Source organism: Neltuma alba, unplaced genomic scaffold (genome assembly GCF_004799145.2).
Source record: "Neltuma alba isolate B1F8T4 unplaced genomic scaffold, ASM479914v2 tig00006604_pilon, whole genome shotgun sequence".
Taxonomy (NCBI): Eukaryota; Viridiplantae; Streptophyta; class Magnoliopsida; order Fabales; family Fabaceae; genus Neltuma; species Neltuma alba.
Genome location: NW_021634510.1, coordinates 128,222 through 153,710, shown reverse-complemented (window position 1 = coordinate 153,710; position 25,489 = coordinate 128,222). Strand labels below are relative to the sequence as shown.

Here is a 25,489-nt window from a genome sequence, read left to right as displayed (position 1 = left end):
GACAGAGAGGAAAGGTTTGAGAAGATTACGAGTCACAGCGATGAGGCCCTTGCGGAGGGCCGTCGAGGCCAGGGATCGTGAGGAGGAGCACCATAATAGCCTCCGCACCCGCTGCGTACCCTAGCACAACCCATTCAAGCGCCATTGATGAGCTCTCTCTTCCGATGCGAATCTACAGAGGTTGAATTTCCGGAAGTAATCCCTCAGATTGACGGGGAAGGGTCTTGGACCAGAATTCTCTTATTTCTAGGAAATTCTACTTTATAAATAATCTATCCCAGTCGTCCATAAGATCTTACGGTGTAGAATTATTTGAATAAGCAATCGAATATTTCTTCGGGACATCTCTATGGGCCACATTAGTAGTCCAGTCCGTCCGTTGTTTTTCTTGCATTAAGCCCGAGAGCAGGCATTATGATTTATTATGGGCTGGGTTGATTGGGCCATGAATGTATGTATACAGGGCACCTTATGTTAAAAACCACTTGGGCTTGAAATCTGAAAAGATCAGTTCCCCAAAAAATAAATGTTCCCAATAGTATATGTTACCAGGAGGGTTGACCATAGTATAAAAGGACGAGTCTCTTAAGAATTGATGTGGATGGTCCAGTTCGGACCAAGGCATGCTGCAATGTGGTGGGGTGATAAGAGATGAACATAGAAATGGGTTATGGGTTTCCAACAGAATTTGGGCTTTGTGGGTTCGACTAAAGGGAGCTATCGGCCATCTGTTCAGGTCCAGCTTTGCAAAATGATGAAGCTGTCAAAGGTCAACTTTTTCTCTGATTTGCGAGATGCGTTGCAATTACTGCAAGAAGGAGGTGGATCTTCACATCCACTAAGAGAAGAAATCTACGAGACAAGGTCCATCATTTATTCAAATTGGGACCTGGAAATCAATCACTCTCACAGGAAGGCACTTTTGCGTGCGGATCGCTTAAACGCTCATCAGACAACTATGGAGGTGAACCTGATCCAAAATCCATCAGACAACTAGTTTTTATGTTTTGAGATTTTTCATTCTATCCGCACAAGCTGATGCTTGCCTTTCTATTACCCAAAAAAAAAAAGACGAGTCTTTTACAATGAGTAATTAACGTTCAAATTCTCATTGGAAAAATAATCACATTTAATGCCTGACGGTGATTTGAACATAACGCTTCTAAGTATAACAAAAGAACAAAACAGGGTTAGATTTAGCAGAAAGGGCTAGTATCTCACAATACAGTGAATCAAAGTTCAAATCTCACATTTAGGGGGTGTTTCGGATGATATAAAAGTGCTTTTCAAAGGCATTTTTTTACAAATCGAGATGATTTCTTTACATATTTATTTCGTATACCGTAAAAGTATTTTTAAAATCATGATTTGTTTTCACAAAACAAATACCCCCTTAATACCCAATCGTATATCAAATAGAATCACTTCTAATAAAAAATGCCTATACGTTAGCAAGTTTAAAAAAAAAAAATGAACAAGAGTTAGTAAATGGTAGTGAAAACTTTTACTTATATCTATTATATCTCACTAGGCCAAAAGTTTTAATCAATTTAACAAGAACTTGTTGGAAGGTAATTAGTAACTACTTCTGTAAATACTTATGTCCTAATCTGAGGGAGTCTTCGAAACACAAATCATCTAATGATTCAAAAAATAAAATTATATGCTTTACTCTATTTTTTTTCCTCCAGACTCATCCTCTTTTGAATTCACTATGTAGGACTTTTCTTTTTCCTCCTTTGTGCGGCCAACATCTAGTTTAGAAGAAGTTAAAGATAGGAACAACTTTCCTCACTCGATGCTTATATATTTTCCACCCACATCAATCTTTACACATAAGCCATAATATAAAGAAGATAGCTACTAATCTAATAGAATCTTTGCTTTTTCTAATAGAGCCATATTGCAAAAACAATCACAGACCCAAGTGTGGCCGTTCTCGCTTAGCACCTTTTAAACTTTTCTAAAAAGGCGTGAGATCACATGAAACCAATACACTATTTGTTCATTCATTGGGTAATAATTATCATTATACAATTCACGATTTGCAGTGGGTTCTGGTAGTTTTTTCATTGTCAAGTTCATTCTTTCCTGATAATGATCATTTCGGAATTTCTAATAATTTATTTGAGATTGATATGTAGACAAATTTATTACAATAACTATAGGTTCAACTTGAGTGATCAAACTGTGATACATTTATACGTAGTTATGGAAAAAAAAAAAAGTTGGGGAAAGCCTTTAATACATTTCATCTGCTTTTAACCGAAAACTGGTATCAGTTGCTTGAGCAAACCGTTTTCATTACTATCTTTGGTATTTGATATGAGAGCTATTAACTAATTTGAGTAGATTAAAAAAATTAGTTAAATTAATTATTTGTAATAAATAAATTTTGTCTTTCCTAAAATACTCTTACTAATCAGTGTCATTTGATGAAGCATTTAATAAGTGCAACTACTACAATGACTACTTTAGAAAAAATGAATAAATATGAAATATAAAGTGGATTGGAATTTTATATTTAGGACCAAATTGAAAATCAAACAAACTCTTATATTAAGAATAAGTTAAAGCTCTCAGTTTTCTTTGGAAGTCCTATAATTTTTTTGTTCCTTAATTTAAACTTTTCTTATAATAAAATAAATTTTATTGATACCGTGAGCAAATCATTCTGTGATCAACTGTGAAGTGCTCTTTGAACAGATTGGATTGAAAGAGGAAAGGGTTTGGGGGAGAATGTTTTTAAATAATTAGTTCATTAATCATTGCAAACTTATGTGATTTGACATAAATTCTGCCTTTTCTTCATAAATTCTGCCTTTTCTTCAACCAACAAAAACCCTTATACCTTTCTATTTAACATCAAAAGTTAGACGGATGCATGTCATGCATGTTGGTCAAATCATTTGGTGGAAAGTTTAGGAACGAACCATCCTTTCCTTATCACTTCCCATTATTTAGTTCATCTTAAAATTGATTGTAAAGGGAGTATTTAGGAGAAAAAATAAAATATAAAAAGTGAAATATTATAATTATATGATGTTAGGGATTCATGTATAATCATATTCTCTTGTGTGGTTCTGTCTCTAATTATAAAAATTAAATCTGTTGTAAAATAAAGTAACTTAAAAGAGCAATGGAAGTATAAACAAGAGAGAATATACACATGAGAGAAAGAGCCTTCTTGTATTATTTCATAACTCAATACAATTATTTATACAAGTGAAATATCATTACATTAATTGTAAATTGATGAAAGGCTTTTACTTTATCATATATGTCATAGTAATTGGAAGTTCCTTTCTGCATACAAGGTGTAAGAGTTCTAATTAGAAGTTTTTTTAAGGTTTTTTTTGGGTATTCACGTAAGTCAATGATAATTTGACTTAGTACATGTTCAATTTAAATTAATCAATTCTCAAAAAAAAGAATATGTTCGATTACGAAATTCTAGTTAAACTTAATAGTATTCCCAAAAAAAAAGAAGACACTATGAGAGCAACTTAGAGAGAGAGAGAGAGTCCCTTGTACCTCAAAAAAGCTTCACACAAAAGAAAACTCATGTCACTGTCTATGTATTATCGCTTTCTAAAAGTTATGTTTCTAATATTTCAGGAGATATCCTAATTATTAATTGAATGAAAAGTGAAGAATACTTTTTAATACTTAAAAAATTACATTAAAGGGGAAAAAATAGAAGAAGATCGAATAATAACCATGAAAGGCTATATACATATTTTGAGTAGTATATATAGGTCGCTATATGTGTACACATCAGGACCATCAGCTTAATTGCTTCAAATAACATATGTGGCTGTGAAGAAAGAGGAATCATTGATCTTAATCTTTTTTTCTTTTCTTTTTCTTCCACTTCCACTACTTTTTCCTTCATCTATGATCTTATCACTTCATTAGTTATTACTTTATAAAGCTACAGAACTGTGCATTAAACTTTTAGTACTAATTCACTGAACATTTTCAAAAAAAAAAAAATGGATTTCGAAATCCACAAAAATAAAACCAAATATTACAAAAAGCTAAGGGTAAGACTTGATACTTGAGGACATAGTAGTTAAGAATCTGGAGCTCAAAACTCTTCAATACTGTCTAGGTCCCATCTTTTTATTTACCACCTGCATATATAATCAAGATGATTAAGCTTAAACATCAGAGTAATTAATTAAAGAATTAATTAATTATATACAAGAAATTAAGCATTTCAGAAGTAATTAAATGGACCTTTTTGTGTGCCACAGACTTTGGAGAAGAAGGAAATGAAGATAATGATAAGAGCCACACCAGCAATGAGTCCTATTAGAATGGCCAGTGTCTTCTCAATCTCCTCGTCATTTCTGCTGCTGTCATCTGATATATGTATCACTCAATTTCGTTCAAATGGAGAAATAAATAAATATATAAAAACTTAATTTCATATAAACTAAATGACTTTTTTATCATCCCAATTTAAATTATATATAATTCTAAAATTAATGGTAATAGTGAAGAAAGATAGAAGAAGACTCACAAGATATGTATATAAGATAATATGTTCTCTATACATCCAATTAAACACTAGCAAGTGGCTCTCTTTTCATTCTTTTGATGTAGTGCTTTAATTTCTAGGGATTGGGGAAAACAATTATAATGTTGATATAATTGATTAACGTTTTTGCGGCCTTGGTTTGTTTCTTTGCAGACATAGGATTCTTTATCAATTCGTTGATTAATGGACACCAATTCGAAGTGGGACCTTCTTTGCCTATCTGACGAAATATTATTGTGTAATGTGTATATTTTATATATATGGATTTGGTTTGATTGATTACCTAGCAAAACGGAATTTAATTAAAGTGTATGTCCTTTGACATTAGAAAACGTTTCGAGAATATTTCAATTCAATGGGACCTTTGTTGGGGAAAAAAAATAATACACTTCTCTGGAGGTTATCAGATTATTGTTTGTTTTTTTTCATTTATTCTCTTTGCATTCACATCACAACTTTTTTTATAAGCTACGAATATTCATGTCACACCTATCTTTTCTGGCCGGAAAGAATAACCATGGCTTATCAATTAATAATAGAAAAAGGGGGCCGGAAAAGGTAAGAAATTTATTGAATTTCTGGCACCAACATTTTACCATGCAAATCTTCTTTTATTTTTAAATCTTGTATATTTTAAAATTAATTCAGCCTACAAAAGAATAATAACTGATTATTTTTGTCAAAATAATTTTATATTTACTACTAAGTTAATAAAATTCTAAAATTATTTCACCTATAAATAAATTATTAAATTTTTTTATATATTTTAAAATTTATTTATATACTATTTCGCCAAACAAAAAATAGTAGTATGATTTAATTGAATAATCTCTAGCGCGAATTTGTAACTTACCACTTCCACCTGGCGAGTGATTCCCACGACCAGAGTATCGCGCGTAGCATTTGGCCAAGTACATCCCCCCACGCGCCACCCGAGCACTCCATTCTCAGCCGTTGGATCGCATCGGAGAGGCAATCCTGACACTCGCTGGCACTCAAATCCCCGACGCACTGAGCGACGCCCTGGACATCCCCAGAACTCGTAATCCTGAACGGCCCATCCGACGCTCCCAAAGTAGCCAACACAGCATATCTCCGAGTCAACGAATCAGAAGTCAAACCAATCGACGGTCCACATTTCTTCAGCACCGCAGTCTTGTCCTCCACCCCTAAGAACGTCGTGTTATCATACTTAACGAAGCAGCCGTCCAGCTGCAACGCGCCGCCACAAGCGTCGAGGCAGAGGGTGCCAAGTTGGCTGACAGCCCTTGCAACGCAGCGAGAGCAGTCGGCGCTGGCGAGGTCGCCGCGGCACTGGAAGAGGCCGTAGACGGTGTCCTGCTGGGTGGAGCCTTGGACGGTGAAGTTGTTGTAGCTGGAGAACATGGCTGAGTTGACAAGAGAGGTCAGAAGGGAGTTTACGTTGCTCTCATATGCCGTCCCCGGCATGAACTTGAGCTGCGAGCAGCCGCCGAAGATGAAAGAATCTGCGGCGGAAGACGATAGGGATATGAAGGTTGAGAACAAAAGGACGAGAAACAAAGGGAGGAAGAGATGAGAGGTTGATGACATGCTTGTGTGTGGCTGTGAAAGAGAGAATTGAATCTGGCAACGGAAGAAGATTGATGTGTATTGTGAAGGGGTGTGTGTGTGTGTGTGTGTTGTGAGAGAGAAAAAAACTTTATGGTTGCTTTGATGTGAATTTACGTAAGGGGGTGAGGAAGTTGATGTGAGTGTATAAGAGTGATGATATGGTTGTGGAAACAAAAGTAGAAAAGGTCGCTAGAAATGGCTACGCACCATAAATTCACAAACCTAATGTGCCTTTACACATATTTTTCACTATTAACCTTTTTGAGAAAATAAATAATATTTGTATATGCTATTAGTCCTGTAATGCTTAAACTATTGTGTGATATTAATCAATATAGGCATAATAATTTGAAATATGATTGACTTTATTATGTATAATATTACCTCCAGTCCTAATTATAAGAGTTAGTTGACTAATTTAAGGAGATTAAGAAAAGAAGTTAAGTTAGTTATTTGTAATAAATATGTGTTGTCTTTCCTAAAATATCCTTGCTAATCAAGTGTATTGGTTAGAGCTATCATAGTTAGAAGGACTATTTTGAAAAAAATGTATAAATATGAGAGACAAAGTGGATTGGAGTTTTGTATTTAGAATCAAAATAAAAGTCAAATAAAGTCTGACCGGAGATAAAATATAATTTGAATAAAAACTGGGGAATAAACTTGTTGGTGCGAAGTGAGAATTAAACCTCACTCAACAATCATATCTAACTCTGTGTAATTCTTTTTAATTTTACGTTGCTAATTAATGTGATGCCTTTTTTGGATGAAAAATGCGTGTGGAGGGTGAGTCATCAAAAGGGAGAAGAGAAAGGGAGTGGGGGTCGGTGATTGTTGTTGACTCCAAAGGCATCAGAAGGGCAAACAAAAGGGTGGTCCTATATATATAGGGCATACCTACTACGTACTATTCTTAGAACACGATTCTCTGATCTCACTTTGATCCTTTGCATGTTCTTCAAGATTATGGTGGGGACCTTTTCATTTGATTGAAATCCCATCCTACTCCAGATCAGTTCTGATTAATAAATAATACTCTCTCTGGTTTTAAATAAATATGAGAATTAATAATGGACAGGTTTATCCTGATCTTAAATATAAAAATCCAATCGGTTTTATCTCCTAAATCCTTAAACTCTCCCTATTGATTTGTATGTACGTATTTAGAGAATTGTCTATTAAGAGTGTATTTTTCAATAAAAATGATTATAATGAATATTTTACAAAAACTAATACACCTATTTCACAAATAAATAATTTAAATAATTTTTTCAATATCTGCAATTTAATTATCCAACTCTTTGTATTTATGATAAAAAGAAGCATCCAATATTAAATAGTTTATTACATTCGAACAATTTATGTTGGTTCACAATAATTTATAAAATTTAGATAGTCTAAATAGATCTGACATGAATAAATTAAATAATCAAAATTAGACATGTTGCCAAGTGAAGGGGGAAGTTTGAATTCCATGTAAAAAGGGTGAGTTAGAAGTACTAGCAATAATGAAGACGAAGAAAGAGGAGGAAGGAAAGTGAAGAGACTAGAAGAGTGATGAGTAAAGTGGGTGGGGATGAAGTTTCCAGGCTTAAATGGTTGCATAACATTTGTGAATTAGTGGAAAAGCTTTTGACTTTTATTCAGTTCAGTTTTGTGGGGAAGGAACGATAGCTACGTTTTGCAACATCTCTCAGATAAGATCTTGATAGCAACCCTTGTTTCTTCCATATGTGGTTCACCTCGCTTCACCAACACGCATCATTTTGAAAAAATAATTTAAAAAAATAACAGCTTATCTATGAAATTTATCCATTGAGCACTAAATATAAACATCTCATTTAACAAGGAATTAAATTTTAATTCGTCATGTCACGAATTAGACCCAGCTCAAATTGCTGATCAATTTTATTTTTTATTCTCCGTGACTAGCCAGCTACGAGATTGGGTGGCGTCGCCATTTTGTAATTGCATGATTAATATATGGAAAATAAAGATTTGGTCTATTTCCATGGGTCGCCCTCTCTGTTATATATAGGCCCTCTTGAATTCTATGGTGGTCTCTATCACTTACTTCTATATAAATATAAATATAAAAAGGATTGCTTAAATTACTTTAAAAGTATCACGAAAAAGCGTTCAACACCCTGAAAATTTTTTCAAAGATCTTATATGTCTTGAAAATTTTATTTTATGTATATGTCCTGAAAATTTTATTTTATGGTATTTTTATTCTAAACCATTATCTGCCGTTAAATACACCAGTCAAATTGCATAATTTAACGGTTAAATTTAATGGTGGATAACGATAAGAATATTTTTGGTACGAAAATAAACTTTCAAGACATGCAAGAGCCAAAAAAAAAACTTTCAGGTGTTGAGTGCTCCTTTATTGATATTTTCAGAGTATTTAAACACCTTATCACAATACATAATGAAGAAACTCTAACATATCATTTTGTTGAGGCATGAATAGTACAATTTATTTATTCATTAACTTAGTATTTCAGACAGTATAGGAGGACCCCACTAATTAAGCCAGCTAAATGTATTATTCATAAAATTACTTGCAAGTTCAGGGCAAGTGGATAGGGACACTTTGGATCGGGTGAGTCGTTGAGGGTCCACATATTTGAGCTTCTATTGATTTTTAAGGAAATTTTTAGACCAAATTAAAATTGCAAAATTCATATTTTGGATATTATCATCAGAGCTTCGTTTGTTATCATATATATTGTTGATTACTTCATAGTGTTATATGGTTTTATGATGTGATTCACTTTATGAATTGCTTTGAAGTGATCAACGAACTGTATTGTTGCGGCAATTTGCAACTTTTTCGGACTTTAAGGATATCCACCTAAGCTAAAAGCTGCATTACATTTTCATCACTAAAAGGTTGCTTTGCCTGAATGATGGAAATTCACATCACTTTGAGATAATGACAACAATTAATATTAATACTCCCACTAATTTTAAATATAAAATCTAGTTAATCAATGTGGTTTTGTCCTGAATATAGTTTTGATACATTTTATCCCCTTACTTTCATTAATTTCACACTCCTAGCCTCTCACATTATTTAACACTGATTAAAAGATAGGTATTTTAGAGAATATTGTGACACATAACTTTTACCTAATAATAATATTAAATAATTAATTTAATCAAATTTCTTAATCTTCATAAATTAGGTAATTAGTTCTCTTCTTATATTTAAGACTAACAAGAATATCAGTATAAAATATAAAATTTGTAATTAACAGATTACACTACAACCTATCAATAATACAACCCAATTCATCAAATTCTGAGTATGTAACACACGAAACAATTCACGAATTAAGACCACCACAAACAATTCAAGTGATTGTAGGGTTGCATATGATACATAGAGTATTATATATTTGAAAATTTAATAATTTGATTAAAATATCAGAACGAATATGCCATAGTTGTTATTCTTTCAAAACATGGGAATGACAGCTGGAATAAAGAAGGAAGAATACACAAAGTTTCCAGAAGAAAAAAAGAGTAAATAACAAAGAAACTAGGTGACAATACGTAAGTTTCATCATGGCTAATTAAGCAGAAAATATAACACTTTCATTTGTCTGCCAGGCCCCACAATGACCTTCGTGAATGGTCCAAAATAATTTAAGATAGACGTCTCTGTCTCTTATACTAACAGTAGCCAAGGGGGAGAAAAAGAAGAATCACCTAAGATATAGTTTTTTGGATAAATAAAAATGCATAACTTAACAATAGAAAACTCAGGAAAATCAGTGTCAAAATTTATCTTTCACTTTTAAGAAGAGTTACTAAACTTTTTTTTCCCCAGAAAATAAAAGTCCAATTAATTTTAATGAAATTCATAAGTCCATATATATAATATATAATTGATTCCCAACGATAACAATGATCAGTATAAAATATAAAAAATTATTTGTTTATACTTCAAATTTATAAATAAAAATGTGATTTACTCCCTCCAATCTTTAATACTCCTCCGGTCCTTATTATAAGACCCAATTTGACTTTTTATTTGGTCCTAATTATAAGACCCAATCCATTTTCTCTCTTATATTTATGCATTTTTTTCCAAGATAATCCTTCTAATAATGATAGTTTTAGTCAATATATTTAATTAGCAAGGATATTTTAGGAATAACAACACTTATTTATTATAAATAACCAACTTAACTTACTTCCTTAATCTCCTCAAATAAGTCAATTGGGTCTTATAATTAGGACCGGAGGAGTATAAGAGCTACTTAACTAATTTGGATAGATTAATGAAATTAGTTAAGTTATCTATTTGTAACAAATATGAGTTAATTTTTCTAAAATATTCTTTCAATCATGACTACTCTTAGATAGAAACCTTCTTGATATATGTAATCAATGGGAATATTTTAGAGAATAAATTATAAATTTAGAAGGTAAAGTAGATTGAAATCTTATATTTAAAATTAAATTTAATTCTTAATTAGCTTTTATATTAAGGATGGGTGATATTTATTAAATGTAGAATACAAACGTACATAATGCGCTAGCTAGTTTTGGCAGATTTGAGGAAAATGGGGAGATATATAGATTAGGATGTTTCGTTGCGTATGAATGGTGAGAAGTTTCGTAGCTGAAATAATTATCAAAAACGACTGAAGAGTCAATTCAAACGAATGACTCCTTTATCTGGGCAAAGGGGACAAAGCTGATGCAAAAGCCATAAAGCCACAAACCCAAAAGCATATTTATTATTAATGAATTTCTTTTTATACGCTATTATTCATCTATTTTGGACCTTCTTCTCTATTCAACATTAGTTCGAATATTAATTATTAACAAACTAATTGGTCCGATAGTTTTTATTTGCTTACTCTTATTACGTCTAATTTTACCTATTGAGGGATTTTGTCACTTTTTTTAATTAAATATAAAGAGTAAAATACACTGATCACTTTTCTATTTTATATCAATTACAGAAACCTCTCTTTTATTTTGAAAATATATATAAACCTCCCTTACAGTTAAAACATACGTTACATAAACCTCCTTTATATATTTAAGATTTTATTTCTATCCACCCAAACCGTTACTTGACTTTTAAGTTTGACTTTAAATTATCTTTTTGCCAAAATACCCATTTTTAACTTAATAATTATTTAGACATTTATATTTTCTAAAAACTGTTTTTATAAAATAAAAAAATTATTTTTAAAATTTCTAATGTGGTATAAATTTTATTAATTTTGATCTAAATCATAAAATTTTATATTTTTAATATTCCATCACATTTGTTGGAAATTATTTATTTTGATTTTTTTAAATTGTAAAAACATATTTCAAATACATAGTTTTTGTTTATCGTAAAGTTTAAATGTTATAAATTTAAAAGATTTTATAAATTATTTAAATTTATAATTTTAAACTTTTAAATCAAATCTTTGTTCTAAAAATTTATACATATTTAGTTAAGTATATATATATTTATTAAAAAATTAGTTAAATTTTTACTCTAATCTTTGATGCTTATCTTAACTAAATGAAATGGATGTAATTGTACAAATATAATTTAGAAATTTATTAGAATGAGAAATAAAATAGTAAATAAAATTTATTTTAATATAAATTCAGTTAAAAATAATATTTTAAGAATCTTTTTAGAATATTCCTAACAGTGTTAAATAATTGGACTAAACTATATATTTTTAAAATAGAGGAGAGATCTTTATAATTGATACAATTTAGAAGTGGAATCAAAATATTTTACTCAATCAAACATAAAAGATGTAAATTGCCATTCAATATAAGACGATATTGGGTCCACTTTAATATGAAAATACTTCTCATGTCTATTCCATGAAAATACGATGCCATATAGATTTTTTTTCCACCATGCCAGAGGGCCAGAAGAATATAGTGCTCTCCAAAATAAATGCATAAATTTTTATGTTAAACTTTTCTATACAATTAATTGACTACATGTCACTTTTCATTAAGACAGCTAACATGCAATAACGCAACGTTTCTTTTTTTTTTTTGTTAATTAGTTTCTCAGTGCCTCTCCCAAGCATATTGGTGGGTTAACTAAATGCATATTGTGAGAAGTGTTGCATTTCCCAAAAAAAAAAAAAAAACAGAAGAAGCAGAATCAATTTTAACCGTTCAATCAATATAAAAAGGTATATATAGATTTACTTTTCACCAAAAATGAAAAAAATAATTAAATGAAATTTAAAGTTTGCATTAAAATGGGAGTCGTTTTCTGGTCACATCATCAAAGAATCCAAATTTAATTGGGGGAGACAGGAAGGGGGAGGAAGGTCACCTCATCTTGAGTATGAAGAAAGCTAACTTGATTTCTGTCTTCCATCCCCCTTTGCATACCTTCGTTGGTTTACATCACTATTCAATTCCCATCTGGGAAATTAATTAATAATCAATCTTTCTTTCTTTCTTTTGGGTCTTGTAATTAATTTTTTTGGTATGTGGCACGCGACCAGGCAAGAATAATACAATACTACATTTTGTTTATGTCTATGATCTTTAATATAAGAATTAGTTAATTAATTTAAATAGATTAAAAAAAATTAGTTAAATTAGTTATTTGTAATAAATATGTACTGTCTTTTCTAAAATACTTTTGTTAATCAGGTGTTATTTAAAAAAAAATTTAGCATGTGCAGTACAAAGACTACTTTGAAACAAATAGATAAATAAAAGAAACAAAGTAGATTATAATCTTATATTTAGAATCAAATTGAAAGTCAAACTAACTGTTATATTAATTATCAGAGCTAGTGTTTCCATAAATCACTGCATGCATATATATATATATATATGGGGCTCTACTTCATGGTTTAATTTACATACAAAAACTTCAAAATCCATTAATCCCATTAATTCGTGTTGATCGAATCTTTCTGTCTCTACGATGATTTATTAGGTCGGCAAGAACTCATGTCCAGTGATAATAATGGCAAAAAGACATAAAAACAAGAGGAATCCGAAACATACAAGATAAAATAATTGAAACCCTCCCATGCTGCTTCCATGTTTTCTGTCTTTGACGTAATTTATTAGGTAACTTCTTCACGGGTTTGAAGATTCTTGTGGAAATAAAAAGATTTTTTATTTTTTCCCTTTTTATGCAATCGATTATATGCGCATAACTAATTTAACTAAATCATTAATTCGTTTTATTATAGTCTATAGTGATTTCAACAAGGTTCCTCACCTTTTTAACGATGACTTTGTTATTTATATTAATAATAAAACATAATATCCCATCTAACTGGAGAGCTTAATTAAAGTCTTTCTTTCTTTCTTTCCGTTTTTTCAGGAAAGGAATTGACGTGTCACTTGTGCGCAAATTCTTGAAGCTGTCTGGAAGCCTGGTCTCCTTTTGGAAATGCCTGGGCTTACTTTTGGGCCACATGACTGGGCCCAATTTTGAGCCAGGGAATTTAAGTCCAAGCCCAATCCGATCTTCGGCCTCCTAATTTTCAACAGTCATCATCATTAAACACCCAGCACATTATTAATTATCACTCCTTTTCATGTCACATAAAGTTATATTCTCTTTCTGTATTTAATGTAGCCATTAGATTAAAAAAGTTAGATACGTTAGTTAATTATAAAAAATATTCTTCCGATTCTAAATATAAGACACTTATATATACTAGTATAAGGGTCTTATATTTAGGGTCAAAGAAATATGACATGTTTTTCTTAAAACACCATAATTATCTTTCTTAATATTCCATCTCTTTCTTCTACTTGATTATGGTTGAGGGAGTATCCATAGGGATAATTTAGAAAAAACTGATAAATATGAAAAGTAAGTCTTATATTTAATACCAAAATCAATTTAAGAATTAGGTCCTATATCAAAAATCGGAGGAGTATTTAATATAAGATCTATTTAGTAGTGCACTTTATATTATAAAATGAGTCTTATATTTAAGACAGAAGGTGTAATAAACAACATTTTCATTTCCCTGAAGCAATTTTATACTACATTTGGTCTTTAATATAAAAATTAGTTGATTAATTTAAGTAGATTAAAAAAAAAACTAGTTAAGTTAGTTATTTGTAATAAATAGATTTTATTTTTTTCAAAAATACTCTTGTTAATCAAATGCCATTTGATAAAATATTTAACATGTGTGACTACTACAAAAAATTACCATAAAAAAGATAAATAAATATGAAAAACAAAATACATTAAAATTTTATATTATAATTAAATTAAAAATCAAACTAGTTTTTATATTAAAAAACAGAGATATCATCCTTTCACGCATCATAAGTAAGATCAGAATGTTCAAGATGCTGTGTGCAGTTGTGCACCACAACCACTGGGATCGGAGACGGGAATGTTAAAAAATTAAAAATATACACTAAAACAGATGAAAGACGCACATTTTTTTCATAATTTAAAAATTATATCTGTGTGCAACTAAATGCGTATATATTAATTTCCAAACAAACACTATAGCGATAAAATCCAAGTTCAAATATACAGATTCAATAACAATGATATACAAACAATGAATTTGAGAGATGAAATTAAATATGGATAAGTGTTTTCATTTAATAATTAACCATGTAATAATTCAGTGCATATTTAATTAATTTTCACTTCTTTTGTGAGCACTGTGTTGCTTCTCCAAGAGGTGAAAGAGGGTTCCATCATAAACAGCTCGAACTGTGTCTTTCTCCAGCAAACCATCCCTGTCTTTCCCAAATTTATATAATATCTTCCATTCTGCCTCACTTGCAACCCTATATATATTCCACCAATTTCTTAATTAATATTTCAACTTATTTAATTTGATCATCCCTAAAATTCAAAAAGAAAAGAAAGGAAAAGGAATAAATATACATACCATCCTTGATAATCCCTTGGAGCTCTGTTTTCTTTGAGCATTTCTTTCAATTCATTAGCTGTCAAAGCATCTGGATACGTGTGTGCATGCTTGCTGAATATTTCTTCAAATTTTGAAGCCACGAACCTACAATTTGTACATAAATATATGTCACACACACACACACACATGACCCAATTAAAATGTAAGATAAATGACACATAAATATTCAAATAAAACACCTAAATAGCGAGTAATTAAAATTCATGTACGTAGAATATAAAAGTCATAACAAGCTAAATTCATAATATATTATGAGCAGTGCAATTTATTTTTTAAATTTGATTCTCCACCATATGTGACATTCAATCAGTTGTATTAATAGCTCACTAATAATAATAACGGCAAATTTTCAATTGAAATATTTTATATGGGAACACAGATTTGGAGAAATAAAAGAAACAAGAAACCAAATACCTTCCTTCCTGATCATAGACTCCCGAGTCGCTGCCATGTTTGCCAAGTTTGATGTTCTCAACTTCAATGGGAAGCAGTGGAGAAGGAAATTTCCCCTACATCGTGAGCATCATAATTTTTAGATAATTAATTATTTTGCATAATAAATATTCAATTGACTACACGTACATGCATGACCAATTATTGACTGTGCATCTATTAATATTTTATTTCTTTAATGTGTTATTATTCGATTGCCATTCGTTTATTAATAAGAACAACCGTCCTTAGATCACAAGGCAGGAAACTAGAAGAATCTTGATGAAGTAAGTTCTAATAATTTCGTGTAAGCACCTTGCTTTCCGCACTTTTTTTCGATTTCATATATTAAATCCAGATCTTCATATGAAAAGAATCCTGTGTATCTTTAGATGAGAGAATTAAGAGACCATATAATTTATTTTTAAGGTTAGCACAATCATACATACTCCTTATTAATTAAAAACTAACATAGAATATAAATCTTTAGGTGATAGAATTCATGTAATTTATATTTACCGACCATACTCCTTAATTAGTTAAAATTATAAAATGATCTCTCAGACGTAAGAATGATGTTTTGTTCTCTCTCTCTCTCTATATATATATATATATACTCCTCCAATCCTTAATATAAGACCCATTTAACTAATTTGATTAGATTAAGGAAGTTAGGTAAATTAGTTAATTATAAGAAAAGTGACACATTTTTCCTAAAACACCATAATCATCTTTCTTAATACCCCATCTTCCTCTTCTACTTGATTATGGTTGAGGGAGTATCTACAGGGGTAATTTAGAGAAAATTGAAAAATATGAGAAATGGGTCTTATATTTAGAACCAAAACCAACTCAAGAATCAGGTCCTATATTAAGGACCGGAGGAGTATATATTTATATATATCGCGACAAATGTAGAATTAAGTGAATGAAGGCGACATTGTAATTTGAGAGAAATAGTAATAACGATGTTTAAAAAGAGGAAGAGTAATTAATTAAGATGGAAAGGGTAACTAATTAGGAGAATTACAGGACGAGTTTTGAAACTGAGGCTGAAGTGAATGAAAGCCGCACTTGCAATGGAGACGAAGACGCCAGATCCAATTGCTCGAAACCCTGTGAATTAAATGAACAAACACAAATATTTGCCGTTCATTGAGAATAATTAAGGAATTAATTAATTACAAGATATTAATTAAAGGAGAGAATTAAGAAGGACATACCTATGGGAATATAATAAAAGAAAGAAAGAAAGAAAGAACGAACCTTGGAAAGTCTCGGAGGGGTAAATGACACCATCTTTGTTCCTATCAAAGAACGAAACGTGCTTCTGCAGCACACTTTGTTCCTCACCGCCAACTCCTTCTGCTTCAGTAATCATAATATAACCACATAACCAGTTTATAAACACTTAAACCACACACATATATATAAGAGTCGCCCAATAGCTTATACTACCTCCGATCCTAATTATAAGAGCTAGTTGACTAATTTGAGGAAATTAAGGAAGTGAGTTGAGTTAGTTATTTGTCCTAAATAGGTATTATCTTTCCTAAAATATCCTTACTAATCAAATATATTGACTAGAACTATCATTGTTAGAAGGGCTACTTTGGAAAAAAAATGTATAAGTATGAAAGACAAAGTGGATTGGGATCTTATATTTAGGATCAAAATAAAAGTCAAATATGGTCTTATATTAAGGACTGGAGGTAGTATATATATAGAGGAGATAAGGATGCATCTATATATACCTTGTGGAGTTAATAAGGAAGAAGAGGAAGCCATGGACTGATCAGTGAGCAGCCAACAGACGGAGAGAAGAGATGAAAGCTCAAAGAAGAACAAGTAGTATGAATTGGATTATTGGAGTATGTGTATGTGAATGTGTGTCTGTATATATATACATATATATATGTCGATGTACATACATAACGATTTCTCTCTCACACACACACAGACACACAAATAAAGATTTGTGAAATCAGGTGGGTTTTCAACGATGGCTTTTATTTAAAAGGCGGGGAGCACATCACGTAAGGACAACCACATGCATTATTTATGCCACACGTAAACGCAACCCACCTTTTATTTTCCTTTTTATTTATACATATATTGGATGTAACGCGATTCTATTATTTTCATTTATATTTAGAAATAGTTTTTTTATAAATTTTTTGTTTGATAAATTTTTGTTTTTAACAAAAAGAATTGAGTTCTTCCCACCCGCTCAATCACTATTTGGAATAATTAAATAATTTTTTAAAATATATAAAATAAATTAAAATTATAATCGTATCGTGAATTATAAGTTTATTGGTTATTCCTTTCATTAAAATTTTGTTATTACCTGATTTAATATAAAATCAGGGAGTTTGCGCATCATATGGAATCTGAAAAATAATTTTCATATTCCTAGCTTGCTAATATACTACTTCCATTCCTATTTATAAGATCTTGTTTGTAGACTACAAATGGGATTTTATAATTAGGACTGGAGGTAGTATATAATATGTTTCATTGTAGATTATATATATTGTTTTATAATAATTAAAATAAAATTAAAATTGAATTAAAATTTCATACTAAGGTAGATAGATTTTTTTTTTGCAGAAAAGTTGAGAGGATTTAATTAATTAAATTGTGAACTACAGATGTTATGTAATTGTTGATTAAGCAACGAAATTTGATGCAGCTAGCAAGAGATTAGTTTAATAGTATTTTGATGATCATCAAAATCACGTAGAGAAATTAAAGGAGTGTTTCATTACATTTGACGAAAACTAACCTTTTTAAAAGTTAGGATTCTATCAAACTAATTGTAATTAATTGGTTGTGCATGTGAATGCTCCTTTATGAGGTGGCATTGTGGCAAGATATCGAGGCAATAACGTAATATTCAAATATGATATTATCATAAAATACGTTGGGCACAAAAGTTTTATTTAACAATAAAATCGATTGCATCTATCTGGCCTTTTTTTCCCTTTTCCTTAAAAAACTATCGTGGACATTATTTTAAAGAAGATGAAGATATGGTTTGCTTTCTTAGGGAAGAGGAAACACGCTTCGGCTTCACACCCCATACATTTACGTTAATCCACCAGAAGTGGAAACTTTTAGTTATTATATTATATCCGATCCTAATTATTAGACTTTATTTATAAGTTTTAAACGAGATCTTATAATCAAGACTAAGAATAGTATTATATGTCTTTTTTTTTCGTTTTTAAATGTAAGACTCATTTATACTATAAAATAAATCTTATATTTGGAATTGGAGGAGTATTATATTTCAACAATGAAATTGATTCGATCTATCTGTAATTTATAGTTTAATTAGGAAGAAGAAGAAGAAGCATGAGTGCTCTATTCAATTTGATATCTTCCTCTATACACGTGTCAAGGGAACAGATATATTGAAATTGAATTGTGAACAGAGAAGATAAGCAAATATCCATGATGGATATGGGATGTGGGTGTGGAAGACACGTCGATGAGTAATGGATGCGTCTATGCCAGCCATTTTGGTTTGACTAAAAGAAGTCCGGGACGACGCGATTGTGTTGAATTTTGCCAATAAAGGATTCCATAGCTCTTCAGATTCAAGACTTGCAAATAATGAAAATGAGAGTGATCTCTTTTTAAGCCTCCGTCAGTTTGAATCTCCATCCGGTTGTAAACATAAAAACTAATTGACTAATTTAAATAGATTAAAAAAATAAGTTAAATTAGTTATTTGTAATAAATAGATATTATCGTTTCTAAAATATTCTTATTAATAAAGTTTATTAGTTAAAACTACTATTATTACAAAGATAATCTTGAAAAATAAACAAATATGAAAAAATAAAATAGATTAGGGTCTTATAATTAAAACTAAAATAAAAGTCAAACAAGATCTTATACTCCTCCGGTCCTTATTATAAGACCCCGTTTGACTTTTTATTTGGTCCTAATTATAAGACCCCAATCCATTTTGTCTCTTATATTTATGCATTTTTTTCCAAGATAATCCTTCTAATAATGATAGTTTTAGCCAACTTAACTTACTTCCTTAATCTCCTCAAATAAGTCAATTGGGTCTTATAATTAGGATCGGAGGAGTATTAAAAATCGGAGATAGTACCTTGTATTAAATATGTGGAGATGAAAAAAAAATTAATTTCTTATTTTCCTTTCAATTCTCCTTATTCTCTTTCTATCAGAGCACATGGAGGAAGATAATGAAGTCAAGACATAATAACAATTACTTATATAATCCTTAATATGTAACCTAATTGACAAATTGATATAAATCTTATATGTAAAATTTATTTTACATTTTCATCATTTTTTTCTCAAATAAACCCTATTAACATTTCTTCAATAATAAACAAATAAATGACGAAGGGAGAAAATTTAAAAAAAATGTTTAAACAAACTTTATTAACTAATTTAACTAATATTCTTAATTTATTCAAATTAATTAATTAAATCTTATATTAAATATTACAAGACTATTTTTACTTCGCGGGGTTCCCACGCCCCCGGGGGTGGGTGTTGGTAATTAAAAACATGAAGTAATGTCTCTGTTTGCGTGAGGCTAATATGTCAGAACAAAATACTCCTCCGGTCCTAATTATAAGACCCAATTGACTTATTTGAGGAGATTAAGGAAATAAATTAAGTTGGTTATTTATAATAAATAAGTGTTATTATTCCTAAAATATCCTTACTAATTAAGTATATTGGCTAAAACTATCATTATTAGAAGGATTATCTTGGAAAAAAATGCATAAATATAATAGAGAAAATAGATTGGGTCTTATAATTAGAACCAAATAAAAAGTCAAATTGGGTCTTATAATAAGGACAGGAAGAGTATAATAGACAACAAAGACATTAATAACAACGAAAACACTTGGATTATGAGCATGAGCTTAACGTTCGTTATAACACATTGAAAGGCCATTCAAAATTCTCACATTGAAAAGAAAACCAAAAATCAACTTGATCATAGCAAAATGATTTACCATCCGCATTCCAAAATTTTAGACAAGAAACTAAAAAGACCAATAAACAAACATTAGTACAGTCTTAGTTCATTCTTCTGATGAGCTCATTTATGTAATTCTCTCTGTTTCCAGCATCGCCTCCTTCAACATAGTGATTTCTCTTCTTCTTCAGTCCACCCAAAGGTGCCTTGAGTTTAAATGGCCAAAGGAAGTTGTTGGCCTCCTTAAAATGAGGCCCAACTGTGATGATCTCATTGATTAGATCCTCAGCGCAAATGATTCCGTGTTTGCCCAAAGCCTAACAAGGATCCCCAGAGCAAGTTACCAGCATGCACTCGTTGATTTTACATTATAAGCTGCCTCACAGCAAAGAAAAACTAACAAACCTGCTCAATGATGGAGTTGTCAGTTAAGGCAACTCTCTGCTTGTCGACCTTACCATAACCCCTCTTGTAAATAAGTTCTCTGACACTCTTAAGATTTGGGTATCTGAAACAGGACAGGCTTTACTCTTAGAGAATAGAAAGGATATATCATAAGCAAACTTAAGTTACAGGAAAGTTAAATACCCATAAGTCACATAAGGTTCAACTCTGTGCAGCATGTTCATTGTGGCTTTGTTAACTTTAAGGAATACACCGTTGAAGATCTGTTCCAAAAGTCAAATAAAGATGAATGCATTGCCTTTTTTATAAATTAAGGAGCAAAAAGGTTTGTATACATTATGTTATCTCTAACATGAATTGGGCGAGTAAAAATTCCCTGGACATGAAATAGTGTCATTGTGATTTTAGTAACCACAGAATGCAAGTTTTCAAAAGGCATGAATTTTGAAATCTAGATGTTTAAGTAACCATGTTGATCAATCACGTAGAAAGACAGCCAACCACTTTCCATCCCATTACAAGTATTTTACTAGTTCAAACTATGCTTCCACTTAAATTTGTGGTCACTTGAAGACATAAAATTGGATAACGGAAAAAAATCGCCCTTCACATTCTTAGATTATCATAGTACCTGTCTCAATCGCAGGAGCTGCAAGATCTTCCTAGTCTTTGGATGCATGGCATTAATACTGAAACATCATAGTTTCTCTGTATAAGTAGATGCAGAATTCGTAGGAACTTGAGTCCCATTATAATTATAAATAAATAGAGAAAAAACATACCCACGGATGCGAATAATAAATAAAAGTTTAGCTTCCGGATCAACATAAAATCCACCTTTCAGCTTTGCCTCACGTTTCAATCTAATTAATTCCTTCTCCTGAAGGAAGAAGTTTATAATAAACCAAGGAAAAAAATCAGGTGCCGCCACAAATTAGGATCATCCAGCAATAAAGAACTAGTGATATTTACTTGCTCCTCATACTCCTTGGCGTACAGCTTGGCTCTGTTGAAAATCAACTTACGGCTCTCTGTTCTCTTCTTCTTAGCAACTTCAAGCTCCTGTTTTTGGGCCAATGCCCATTCCTCTTCCCTCTTCTGCTTCTTCAACACAGACTCTGGAACAATAGCCTTAACCTCCTCACCCATCTACAAAAGAAAATAAATATAAAAAATTTGATTACAATGAAATCATACGAGGACGACTCGAGCTAAAACATTTAACTGTATGGGGGAAAAAAGGTAGACACTATCACACTCGGACAAGATTCTTACAGAAAAATTCAATGATCTAAAAGAGGTGCTATTCAACTACTAGTTTCAGAACAGAAGCAAAACACAACGGTTACAATCGTACACCACACCACTCATCAAAACATGAACAACCATTAATATGTCCTACATTCCCAGAAAACGAGGGAAAATATTAGATAGAGTCCATAAAATGAACACAGAAAACAAACAAAACGAGCATTATCTATGAAAACGAAACGAGAAATCAAATTCCTAATGAAGCAAAGAAATTCCAGTAGATTTAGGCAAAGAGAGGACCATCAATTTATCATGGAACTTTGAAAGAGTATAATTTGAAGCCTAATTACCGAGTCCTGTTGTGTGCACGTTCTGTTGAAGCAGATACGGCGCGAAGAAGACTAGGGTTTCTGGGGCGACTTATGAAGGAGGAGAAGGATTGTTGTCCTCTGCCCGGAAAAAAGGCGGCAGGTTGGGTGATGCTGTTGAAATCTAGCCGTCCCAATGATCTTACGCTCAACATCTCGCCGCGCGTCTATGTCCGACCCTTGCACAGGGAGGGTCAGTGGTCACTGGGAACCGTCCGTATTAAAATGATCCCATCCGTCCAAAGGGTATGAATTAGAATCTCAGAAATTATGACAAAACTAAACTCAAATAAATTCAGTTTAATAATTTCAAGTTTGTTTAGGTAGAATTAAAAAAAGAACAATATCCTAGGGTTTTGATTATAAAGTTGGGTAATGATGATGGGTAATTGTTTTATTTTTCTTGTTCTATTTTGATTTTTGTGTGTTATTTGTCTGTATTTTTTTTTTTGTTAAAGCATAGATATCTTTTTATTAGATGTAATCCTATTCGAGATATTGTTAGGTACTAAATGTAGGTACCTCTTACAGATATTCAAATCTTGATTCGTCATATTACAAAGAATTAATCTTTTTTGCTAGACTCAAAACTCCTGTTGGTTATTTGCAGGCAACATTTACAATCTCTAGTTAATATTGTTTAATATGCGGCCTCACCCTTTTCGGGCCAACCAACGGAGACAATATTAGTCCTTAAATCCAAAACATATAGCCCAAAGTAAGAGCAAACAGACATAGAATGAAAACAGAAAAGCTTAGCCAATGAGAGTTGAGTTTAAAAGAATGGACTAGTCACTTATAATATGACGAATTAAGGTTCAAATTTTCACTGAAAGAAGTGTCCACATTTAGTGCTCAACAATGTCTCAAATAGGATTACCTCCAATAGGAGGATACCTATGCTTTAGCAAAAAAAAAAAAAATACAGAAAAGCTTTGCAAACAAAAAAAAGAAACAGAAAAACCAAGAGAGATTGGGTTTAGCGGAATAGACTAATCCTTCACAACTTGATAAATCAAGGTTCAAATCCCTGTTGAAAGAGATGTCCCCTGAAAGTGTTTTGAATAGGATTGTTTTCAATAAAAAGATACTTATGCTTTAGCCTTAGAAAAAAAGGAAACGGAAAAGCTTGAATAAACGCAGCATCATAAATGCAAAATCTTGACACCCTCCATAAAATTGCTTCTAGTAAGAAAATATTTATGCCTGACAACAACAAAATAAGGGGCACAATCCAAGCAACTTCAATTGGAAAAAGCTAAATAATTATTTGAAATGGCAGTTGGATTTTTTAAAAGTAACTTTCTAATTAGGATTTATAGAATATGAGGTAAATTTGTGAGGGTTTTTTTTTCTTTATTTATGTGATTAAACTGTAAGTTATAGTTAGTACAATCAGTCTCATCCTACAAACCACATTACGACCCAAAAAATTTTGAACAACTTCTGACAATATCAACTAAATCTAAAATATGTGTCATTTAAAATTATATATGATTGAAGAAAATTATAAAATAACCTGTATGCATGATGAAATTTAATATTATTTTTTGAAAATATCATTAGATACGAAAAAGAGTTTTTTTTATTTATCGTTATTGTTTTCCATGAAGGATAAAATATATAGTATAAGAATTATAAGACTTATTGCTTGCAAAAAAGAAAGTATCATAAGACCTAGAGATTAAAAATTTTAAAATGACAAATATTTATTTATTATATATTATTGAATTTTAACCTTAGGAAGTAGCCTATTTTAATAAATCTATCAAGGGATAAATGGCATTTGTGCGATGATATTGAGAACTATAAATTCTTCATGATATCACCAGATTTTCCTTCTATCCAAAATCTTATATTTGAATTTAAGATTTACTATGTTTAAATTTCCATTATTTATGTATATTTTAACGAGATCTTGGGACCCATGTATGTATTGTTTGGTACATAGCGCAAATTATTTTAATTTTTAAATTTATTAAGGTACATAATTTTTCATTTTATCTAAAATAAAATATCCAAAATTAATTGAAAGAGTTAAAATAAAAAAATATTAAAAAAGAAAATAAAATTTCATAATCATCATGTGCTCGAACTGTGCATTGACCAAAAAAAAAAGTATTTATCTGTGTGCTAGATAGATAGGATAAGATATCACATCATGTGGAAGGAGAAATTACTATTAATATTTTCTCAATATCTCTTGTAGTGTCCCGAATTTAAAGTTTGTTTTTTTAACTATTATATTATCATTTTGACGGTTTTTTTTTTCATTGTTTCAATAAAAAATCCTTTTTGTAACAGCTCTATCATCATCTCTCTTTTTTTGAATTCAAAATTTAAGCTTATTTCTTCATTATAAAAACAAACAAACGAATAGCAACTATCTTCTTAAAATTCAAACTTTAACTAGTTCACCTTCCGATATTCCCTCCCCTCTGTGTACTGGTTTAGTTTTCTTGTATTATATACATACACGTATCCATAAATACATACATAGATACATATATATATTTCCCGGGATTTTCTTCCAATCCACACCCCGATTGGGTTTCGAAGATTAGATTGGCTCCGCAATGCAGCAATCTGCAGCAGGCGATCAACGTCTTTCTCTTCCTCCTCCAGCAGATCTGCTGCGATATTTCCCTCAGGGATTGAAGCTTCTCTTAGTAGGCACTGATCATGCCACACAAACTTGCATTCACAGGCAGCTGCGACAACCTTATTATCACATCAATCACTGTCCCACTGGTTCTGCTGCCTTAAACCTCTTACGAGACAGACCCGGTTCCTATGACTTGGTCCTCAGTGATGTCTTCTTGGAAGACATGGATGGCTACCAGTTCATCAGAGACCAACACTTGAGCACAAACATCCCTCACGTTGGTAAGTTTCTACATATATATGAACCAATATAATGCTAATAATATGTTAGTGATCGATCAGAGATTGTTTCTTGCAGTGATTTCTGGTGTTGAGA

The 25,489-nt window shown here is 31.1% G+C and overlaps 3 protein-coding genes across 4 annotated transcripts; all 3 read right to left on the bottom strand.

The window, feature by feature from the left end:
• Window positions 1-3,925: 3,925 nt before the first annotated feature.
• Window positions 3,926-6,288, bottom strand: LOC114750678 (plasmodesmata-located protein 6-like). Its single transcript, XM_028939273.1, is given in 4 exon segments — window positions 3,926-4,136; window positions 4,243-4,368; window positions 5,400-5,461; window positions 5,463-6,288. Coding segments are annotated over 4 exon segments (855 nt in total). The 5' UTR covers window positions 6,119-6,288; the 3' UTR covers window positions 3,926-4,125.
• Window positions 6,289-14,775: 8,487 nt separating this feature from the next.
• LOC114750667 (probable peroxygenase 5) lies at window positions 14,776-17,343 on the bottom strand. The gene is made up of 6 exons (XM_028939262.1): window positions 17,262-17,343; window positions 16,774-16,872; window positions 16,538-16,623; window positions 15,490-15,584; window positions 15,034-15,159; window positions 14,776-14,929 (listed from the first exon to the last, which is right to left on the bottom strand). The coding sequence occupies exons 1-6, from the start codon at window positions 17,293-17,295 to the stop codon at window positions 14,776-14,778; spliced, it is 594 nt and encodes a 197-aa protein (XP_028795095.1). The 5' UTR covers window positions 17,296-17,343.
• Window positions 17,344-20,391: 3,048 nt separating this feature from the next.
• Window positions 20,392-22,579, bottom strand: LOC114750671 (60S ribosomal protein L7-2-like). Of its 2 annotated transcripts, XM_028939266.1 has the most exons (8): window positions 22,492-22,570; window positions 22,166-22,288; window positions 21,863-22,039; window positions 21,673-21,770; window positions 21,522-21,579; window positions 21,074-21,153; window positions 20,891-20,993; window positions 20,392-20,802 (listed from the first exon to the last, which is right to left on the bottom strand). In XM_028939266.1, the coding sequence occupies exons 3-8, from the start codon at window positions 22,037-22,039 to the stop codon at window positions 20,587-20,589; spliced, it is 732 nt and encodes a 243-aa protein (XP_028795099.1). In that variant the 5' UTR covers window positions 22,166-22,288; window positions 22,492-22,570; the 3' UTR covers window positions 20,392-20,586. The 2 variants fall into 2 exon arrangements, with proteins under 2 accessions (XP_028795099.1, XP_028795100.1); XM_028939267.1 differs by lacking the exon at window positions 22,166-22,288 and having other exon boundaries at window positions 22,492-22,579.
• Window positions 22,580-25,489: the final 2,910 nt, after the last annotated feature.